General features: G+C 36.7%; 1 protein-coding gene across 1 annotated transcript; it reads right to left on the bottom strand.

Moving 5' to 3' along the window:
- Positions 1 to 4,299: 4,299 nt before the first annotated feature.
- Positions 4,300 to 9,339, bottom strand: LOC141557846 (late lactation protein B-like). Its single transcript, XM_074294131.1, has 7 exons — positions 9,179 to 9,339; positions 8,424 to 8,545; positions 7,591 to 7,661; positions 5,829 to 5,945; positions 5,088 to 5,189; positions 4,852 to 4,878; positions 4,300 to 4,481 (listed from the first exon to the last, which is right to left on the bottom strand). The coding sequence occupies exons 1-6, from the start codon at positions 9,260 to 9,262 to the stop codon at positions 4,853 to 4,855; spliced, it is 522 nt and encodes a 173-aa protein (XP_074150232.1). The 5' UTR covers positions 9,263 to 9,339; the 3' UTR covers positions 4,300 to 4,481; position 4,852.
- Positions 9,340 to 9,767: the final 428 nt, after the last annotated feature.

Raw genomic sequence — 9,767 nt, forward strand, 5'->3', positions numbered from 1 at the left:
TTTCTTACTTAGCCTTAATTACTAATTAGGTCTTACCTCAGTCAAACTCAAACCTTAATTTAAAGATCAAAGTCTCCTATTATATCCAAGGCCATCTCCAATTATCCTGTTTTATATCCTACCACTCTATGTAAATGGCTCCACAGGAGAAAATGAAGCAGGTGACCTTGCCCACTCTCCCTCACTTGCACATCATGGTATCACCTCCCTGATCTATGTACTGATTTGAGAACAAAGGACAAATAACAATAACTTAGCTATACTCAGTGGTTTGTAATAGCCACCAAATGGAGAGAAAACCCAAATCTAAGAGATTACAGATGATCCAAAGTGTTAACAATTTCTCTTTAGAAGCTGACTTAATATTGATAATTCATTTTGAATTTGTAGTCAACTAAGAGCCCTGAATCTTCTCTGTGAAATTAATTTATTTGCTCTATTTGCACCTCCACTGCTTCCAACATGAATTCTGTCCAGAGTAATCACATGAATGTTTCTCAAATATATTGCCTGTATTTAAATCTTTACTTTTATTGGTCTACTGCAGTGGTCCTCAAACTTTTTAAATAGGGGGCTATTTCACTGTCCCTCTGTTGGAGGGTTGGACTATAGTAAAAACAAAAGCTCACACTCTGTCTCCCCACCTCCGTCCATTTGCCATAACCCTGCAGGCCTAATAAATGTCCTCAGCGGGCCGCATCTGGCCCACAGGCCGTAGTTTGAAAACCCCTGGTCTACTCTCTTGAAATGCCATCACCTAGTCTTCCCTATAATATGAAGACTAAGGATCAGTAGGACAAAGCTGTACAAGAGGTCCTCATATCAGGATTTTGATGAAACAGAAAGAACATAGATAGGTACTTTTGTAACTTGCATCAATGGTACACTTAGAAAAGTCAAAAGAGAAGGATATAAAAAGAGGCAGGAATGTCATTTTTAGAGATTGGTAGGCTAAGGGGAAGAAAATAAAGTTAATAATGAGGAGAATTAGGAATTAGGGGCCTAGTCAAAGAATATGTTCAGTAAGGGATTAGGAAGCTATGAGGTCCAGATATGCTATAGCCAATGGTTACATTGAAATAAAGGAGAAATTCCATTCCATTGTGTTGGGCTCCTGTCTTTCTGGTAAAGAGAGAAAATATTCCATCACTTTACTTCTGGTCTTCAGCCTCCCACAAAAAAAGGAGAAAGAATATTCCTTCATAAATAAACCTCCCATGTGGAATGTTGGAGGGGATGTGGGAAAACTGGGGCACTGTTACATTGTTGGTGGAATTGTGAATATATCCAGCCATTCTGGAGAGTGATTTAGAACTATGCTCAAAAAGTTATCCAACTGTGCATACCCTTTGATCCAGCAGTGTTACTACTGGGCTTATATCCCAAAGAGATCTTAAAGAAGGGAAAAATACCCGTATGTGCAAAAATGTTTGTGTGGCACTATTTGTAGTGGCCAGAAACTGGAAACTGAGTGGATGCCCATCAATTGGAGAATGGCTGAATAAATTGTGGTATGAATGTTATGGGATATTATTGTTCTATAACAAATGACCAGCAGGATGATTTTAGTAAGGCCTGGAGAGACTTACATGAACTGATGCTGACTTCAACAACAATACTATATGATGATCAATTCTGATAGAAGTGGCTCTCTTCAACAATGAGATGAACCAAATCAGTTTTGATAAAGCAGTAATAAATAGAATAAATACACTTAGCGAAAGAACTCTGGGAAATGAGTGTGAACCACTAAATAGAATTCCCAATCCCTCTATTTTTGTTCACCTGCATTTTTTATTTCCTTTACAGGTTAATTCTACATTATTTTAAAGTCCAATTTTTCTTGTGCAGCAAAATAACTATATGGACATGTATACATATATTGTATTTAACATATACTTTAACATATCTAACATGTATTGGTCTACCTGCCATCTGGGGGAGAGGGTGAGGGGAAGGACGGGGAAAATTAGAACAAAAGGTTTTGCAATTATCAATGCTGAAAAATTACCCATGCATTTATCTGGTAAATAAAAGGCTATAATAAAATAAATAAATAAATAAATAAGTCTCCTTCCTTGTCTTTTAGGAAGGGGAGAAGATATCATTCCATCCCACTACTTTCTTTCCTTTCTGGTGAGAGGAGAGGGTGATAATCTATTGCACTGGCCATCAGCCTCTAAGGGGAAAGAAGAAACTATGTTCCATCATACTAAGTTTCTTGCCTGGTCAACAGACTTCTGCAGAATGATGAGGGATACCATTCTATAGTCCTGTTTTCTTGCTTTTTGGGTGAAGGGAGAGATATTCATTCTATCATCATTCCTGGTTTCCAGCCTCCCATGGGAAGAGGAGATATGCCATCAGTTTCCCACCTTTGGGATAAGGAGATAGAACACCATTCCATCAGGTGATCTCTTTCCTCCTGATAGAAAAGGAAAAATACCTTTCCACTAAGCACCAAATGAAAGTGACAGTTTTGGAGAATCTGGAAAGAATTGTATGAAATAATGCTAGGATATGAAAAGATTCAGCAGAGTAATTTATATAGAATAAGAAGAACATAGCAAAGACAATGTTACAATGCCAATGTTACACCATTTGCTTTTTTGCTTATAGGAGCTCATAGCTCCTGAGTCACTAATTCAGATAGGAGAGTTGGAATAATCTTTGTTTCTTATTGCTACTTCAAGGATCTCCCTCCACTTCTACCATGCAGTTCATCCAATCCATGTTTACCACTCAATCTTCCATTAATTATTATCTAAGAATCTACAAAACACTTTCCTCAAGAAGTTTCCTCAATGAGTTCAGTGCCTGGCCCACAATCTTTCTCTCCATCTCAACTTCTTTCTCTTTCACTCCTGTACCACATGAATAGATAACCTTTCTTCATTTTTGTTTTTGGTGAGGCAATTGGCTTAAGTGACTTGCCCAGAGTTACACAACTAGAAAGTTGTAATGTTCTGGTTAGCTTTCTGGAGGTCTTTGGACCAGCCTTTATTTCAGCTGAGTAATCACCATGAGAACAACCAGGCATAAAGTCCAAATTATTATCTCCTTCACAGTCTGTCTCCTTGCCTGGGTCCTGGGCTAGCTTTCTGGAGGCCCTTCAGACAGGCATTGGTCTCAGTGGAGAAATGAAGGAGGACAGGCCAGCCACCACGGTGGTGAATGTCTCTTATCCAGTCCTTGTTGGCTCTTCTATACTCTATTATAATAATAACATCATCATAGGTGTGAATCTTGTAGAATAGGTATCTGTCTTGTAGAACTATATTTAGTACATGTACTGAACTAGAGAACTATTAATCACCATGCTAAACTAGATGACCATTGTCTTATCAATTCCTCTGAGAACAGGGTGCTACAATTCTCCCAATCACAGTCATGAAGGCTCACAATCCTGGATAAAGATAATCAAAACTATGGGAGCTGATTATTTCACCAAGAGAAGAATATAAAACTTAAAAAAAAAACTAGGAGAGAACCTTTAAGAATGCTCAAGTTAAGTGGTGTGATATTGATGAAGATATACCAAAGAAGGAACAGTTAAGGAAGTAGAAGGAAAACCCAGGAGAAGATGATCAACAATGTAAAGGCTTCAGAGAGTACAAGAAGAAGGAGCATTTTAAAAAGTCATAAGAAATGGAGACTATAAGTGAAATGCTCTGTTTATTACAAAATTGAGCTGAGTCAAAGAAAAGCAAGCCATTAATAGGAAGAGGGGACGAAGAGTTGCTAGAAAAAGAAAGCAAGCATTTTTTTTTCACTAGGAATGAACAATGCAGTGAATTCCCAGGGGAAAACAGCATGAAAAGCAAAATAAAATTCAGTTGAGAATAAGAATGGAATGCTATTAGGAGCTCTCCTAGAGAGCAATGAAGAAGATATTGAAGTAGGGAGGTAAGGAAGAAACATATCCTCCTGATTTTATATTTGGGTAGCTTATTATTTGAAATAATTATGCTTATAAATCTATTGTGAAACTTAGCTGATCCTCCATTACTAAGGGTTTCAAGTGCTCGACTTTGGGGCCATGAAATATAAAGTTAGCTGCCATAATTACTGCTATGCTTAACATTATAAAGAGAAGATGAATTACTTTTCATTTTCAGCCAGCTATTTGAATATTGTACATAAGAAATGTTTGACTACATTCTAAAGAAGATATGAATTCCTCTCATCCTTTGGAAATTCAAGATCCAGACTCCTAATCAAATGTATCTGATCTAGTTTTCACCCATTTAAAATTCATTGATCCCAAGAAAATCTCAAAAAAAGAGATTAAACCAAAAATGAATGCTTTATATATTTATTTATTTTGCATTGGGAGAAAATAGTAAAAATTGAGGGAAAAGGTTAAGGAGTAAAGGGAGAAGTGTATGCAGCAGTTGGGCACAAGAAACAGACTTGTTCAAAGATATAACTGGGATTTTCTGGATAGCATTGATTCTGAAGTTGAAGGGAATCATCTTCTCCTAAAAAACATCAAAGAGAAAGTCAGTCATGAGTTCCTTGATTGAACAAAGGACCATTTTAAGGGAATGAATTTTAGCCAATTCTACTAAGAAACAAAACAGAGGCAGTAGCCTCAAAATGAAGTGTCTAGCAAGACATTTTCTAATGTACAAAAACATTTTTAATGTTCAGGAAGACAAGATACTAAGACAGAAATTCAAAGGCACCTGAAATCTATTTGAAATAAGTAAAAAAGAAAAAAAAAAGGTAATCCCTCTGACATGATTTGGGAATTCACCTTTTCATAGTTGAACTGAACCAAATAGATGCTTAAATGCCAGATTAAGTGTAGGATTTTAGATTTTCTAGAAGTCTTTAAATAGTACATACCTTAAGCCTGTTCCGGGGTGCAACTCTCTGTAGAAACAAAGACATATGTGAATAGATTTGCCAAAATCACTTCCTACCATGGAATTCAAATAATTATACAAAGTTTCCTAAGAAGTTAGTGTATAATACCTTCTAAGACAAGGGAATAACAAGAAAACAGGGGAAAGGAGGAGATTAAAGTTTAGGGGATAAAGGAACAGGACATAGGAAAGGGGAATCAATTCCATTCTTATTACCAGCTTGTATGGGAATATTGATTTTTTCTTCATTAAATCCTTTAGCGCTCACAAACTTCTTGTAGTCCTCAAAGGCTTTGGGGTTCTCTTCTGTGCTTGGACCTGCAAAAAGAGTTAAGAATGAATAGCTGTATGTTCTAATTCAATCCTTCCTTGTTCCTTGGGTTTAGCTTCTTAATTGCCTACATAAAGAGAGATGAGAGAATTAAGAGTGGTTGAGCCATTCAGCCCTCTTATCCTCTCCCAACAAATGCCCTTCTCCCCCACATTAATCATTCCCGAATCCTACCTCTCCACAGAAAAATTCATCTAAAATCTTTTAACTATGCACCAAAACAAAATAGTCCTAATGCCCCCAAATCCCCATAAGGGTGATAGAAAAAAGAAGTAAAGTATAAAGAAACACTGTTTTCTTCCTCTTGCTGCTTTGTTCAAAGCAAGATTTTGTTCATTAAAGATCAGTTTAGTCGATATCAATAGCCTGGGAATGTATTTGGTAAGCAATTCCTGTGTTGCCATCAAACTTAAATATAGCAAAAATTTTGAGGGTTCCATGGATCCATTGGCAATTTTAATGGGCTTTAGCTTGTATCTAAATGGATCCCTTCCTGACACTTGTAGAGATGCAAAATCTGGGAATGCCTAAAAAGTAGGAAGAATCCAGATGAGCAGTTTCTAACAGCTGCTCCACATCTTAGCACACTTCTCTTGAAGGGATTTACAGAATTTCATGTTACTTACCCACAAGTTTGGCTATTTTTGCCCATTTTCCATGTAATTCGCCTTCACAGAAAATAATCCAGTGATTCCTCACAGATGTTTCTTCTACAAGGACTTGGCGCTTGCCTTCTGGGGAGACTGAGAGAGATATACCTTTAGCGACCTTAAGCCTTAAGGTCTCTAAGGACCTCACTCATACCTTGTAAGTAGCAGCATCCAAAAAAATCATGAAAAAGACTTGGGTGATCCCTTGACAGGACAACTTCCCCTTGGATCTGATATGGAGCCTTTTTAATACACTTATCATGTAATATTATATATTAAAGAATTCCGGACTAAAGCATTAAAAATTTCAAGGCAAGGGGCAGCTAGGTGGCACAATGGATAGAGCACCAGCCCTGAAGTCAGGAGGACCTGAGTTCAAATCTGGTCTCAGACACTTAACACTTCCTAGTTGTGTGACCCTGGGTAAGTCACTTAACCCCAATTGCTTTAGGGAAAAAAATAATAATTTCAAGGCACTTTAACAAAAAGTTTAATACATAATTTAATAGATATAGAAACTGAGGCCAAGAAAATAATTAATTTTTCCTATTTGAGAAGTATAGTATGCTGTAATGAACAGAAAAACAAATTTGGAGTTGGTTGGTCTTGAGTTCAAGTCTCCCTTCTGACATATACTAACAAAATTACTCTGAGCAAATCATTTAAATTCCCAATACCCTCAAACAATATAACATGCAGAACAGATAATGATCTGTCTTGATAGAAAGAGCTTCCCTACTGGAAGTTCCTGATACTAATGAAATAATTAGTCAGTTTCAAAGTTACAAAGAAAACAACAATAAATGGATGTCTGTGTCTGTGCCTTTTGCAAGAATCACATTGAAAGTGAATTTTGTCCCTTTCTCAATGAATAGCACAATGCTATAAACACTAGAATTGATTAATAAATGCTTGTTGATAAGGGCAGCACTAGCATGATGTCAATGTCTTTGATTCAGGCTCAATTCTTCCCAATATATAAATGGAAAAATCCATTTTAAAAAATAGAGATGTAGGGCAGCTAGGCAGTGCAGTGGATAGAGCACCGACCCTAAAATCGAGAGTATCTGAGTTCAAATCTGGTCTCAGACACTTAACACTTACTAGTTGTGTGACCCTGGGCAAGTCACTTACCCCCAATTGCCTCAGAGGAAAAAAAGGATGCAAATCATTTAGTTTTTGCATATGTCCCTTTTTTACTGGCCTATAATTCCCCAAAGGCAAAAAATAACTGCTGCAATGCCCCATCTGAGTATCTTTTCCCCTTGCCTACAATAAACATTCAGAAGAGTCATCACATTAAAGTGTTAATGAACCCTATTGTGCTACACAGTCCTAGATGACTTATGAATCCTGAAAATAGTATTCAAGACAATACTTTTACCTAAGGAAGTATCTAATGGGAGGAAAAAAATTTTAAAAGTGTTCTTGTGATTTCCCAAAGCAAATCAGGAGAGCAGCTCTCTAATCTGAGTTTGCTATCTGGGCCTCTCACACCCAAGGTTTTATTCAGTCATTTCTTCAGACAGACAAACCTCCTCATCAACCCAGTAGATGCTACAGGGAAAAAAAAACATGCAAATTCAACAGATATTGTCAAGACAACACAACTATTTGACTCTAAGACTAGAGGACAGTTTCAAGTTCTAATCTTTGCCTGGGTCTGATAGACTATCTCTATGGAGGTCAGACTTCCTGTAGTGGGATTCCTTTAATATGGCATGTTTGATTCACTTACCCACAGAAAATAGCCTAGGATTGTTTGTTTTCTCTAATATCAGCTTGATCTCTTTGCACTGGCCATGCTTTCTGAAAAACAGAACAGACATGAATGGTTTTGCTGGAAAAAGAGGAAGAGAAATTTATATGTCATCAAAATTATGAAAGATGATTTGATTCCTTCACTCCTGACCTAATTTTCAATGTGGCGAACATAGGAAAATATCCAGAAGTAGATTAGCATGACAGCCTGTGATCTGATTATTCTTATTTATAATCTGAATATTCAATATTCTCTGAGTTAATCTATAGAACTAGAGATCATGGAACAGCACGATCTTTAAGAAATCCCAATCCAAGTGACCCAAAGAAAATGAAGAGAGATTCATGATATGAGTTACTTGTAATATATAATGTCATGAACTACATTCCTCACAGGAGAATTAAAAAAATTTAAAGGATGCCTGAGATCATTAAGGGACTAGCAATTAAACAGTAGATAAGAAAATCAATCAGGAAGTACATTGTACACAGTATACCCATTGCTGGGAAAGTAAGCCTAAACTTCATAGACATATATGTTTGTATATGTGTGTGTGTGTGTGTGTGTATATATATATATATATATATATACAGATATATGTATGTGAACATATAAACTCTAACTCCATCCTTAACCTAAACCTTCTGAGCCTCTAAACCTAACTATTACTCAGTATAATATATTATGTATGGTCAGATTAGATTAGATATTCAGAGAATATTGAATGAATAAGCCCTAACTGTGGCCCTAAAATAGGAAAGATAAAAGATGAAGCAAACTGATAGGACAATTCTGGACAGTCAACTTACTTGAAGGTAAATTTGACCTCCAGATTACCATTATCAAGATTAGTAATGGTCAAGGGTGACATGTCTTTAGGCTTCTCCTCCCTCGTAATGTCTGCTGCAATGGCCTTCACAACATATGTACCCTAGAGGAAATTGTAATATGCAGTTAGAACTTGAAAAAAGAATGAGGGAGTAATAGGACCAGATTCCTTAACAAACATTTCCATCTCTGAACAGAATACTGGTTGTGAAACAAAAATCATGCATGAACCAGTTACCCAGAGACCACCATGGACCATGGACATACAAGAAGTTCAGTTTTGTAGGAAAAACTCATTAAATTAAAAATGGATTGGCCTTGAATACCCAAACCTATCGAGCTGACCCAGTTTTGACATGGCCTTAATTGAAGCAGATATTTGGCACTGAGCCCCAAAACTGAACTGAATCTTTGAAGAAACCCAACTCCACTCGGGAACATGATTTGGTCTGAAAGTCCATTAGCAAGGATAAAATTAACTGAATCATAGCTCCCATTTTCAGTTCATTCTGGGTATAAATCTACTTCCTGCACTGACTTTCCCTCATAGACTCGATCCAAGATTTTCTAATGGCATCTATAGCACCAAAATTGTAGTACATTACAGGATCAGAATGTTACAGAGTTTAAAACTCAAGTTAAAAACAGCTCAGTGGGGCTTTAGTTTTGAAATGATGGCCTTTTACTAGAATACATCCTTCCTTCTAATCCACAGAATCTCCCAGTGAAGTCTTACCCCAAATCTTTCAGTAGGTAATGTCTCCTGAGCTTGGAGAATAGAGAATAGGCTTAGTACTACGGTAAGGAAAAGGATCTTCATCTTTGCAGGTTTCCACAAGTCCTTATCTTCAGTCCCTCACTCAGTGAAGCTAGTTAGAATGCACTTCTCTCCTCACATCTGTTTCTCTCTAAATATATATCCAAGATCAATGTGGCATTGAAAACTGTTATCTTTTTTGCACAATGTTCCAATAAATTCTGCAATAGGGCAATGGAGGTTAAGGGAAAGATGAAACAGCATATTATTATTATTTTTGGAAGCCCTTATGCTTTTCTGCATTCTGAAAAACTACTCATTAAAGTCCATCCAAATAATCAATTAGATGTAATTTTTTGAGTTTCTGCATCCTCCATGAGTTCTAATAATTGATGCATTTGTTGTTAGGAAGGAGATGCTTATCAGATTAGGAAGTAGTTCTTTAAGCAACAAAGCAAAGCAAAGATTCTTTAAGCAACAAAGAGAAAATCTGTGGCTTCAATCCAACCCCACCTTGTCCTACCCCCTCATTTTTGCTGGCACATTTTATAAAGTTTTTCATGTGGAT

This window comes from Sminthopsis crassicaudata, chromosome 2, assembly GCF_048593235.1.
Source record: "Sminthopsis crassicaudata isolate SCR6 chromosome 2, ASM4859323v1, whole genome shotgun sequence".
In the NCBI taxonomy this organism is placed as follows: Eukaryota; Metazoa; Chordata; class Mammalia; order Dasyuromorphia; family Dasyuridae; genus Sminthopsis; species Sminthopsis crassicaudata.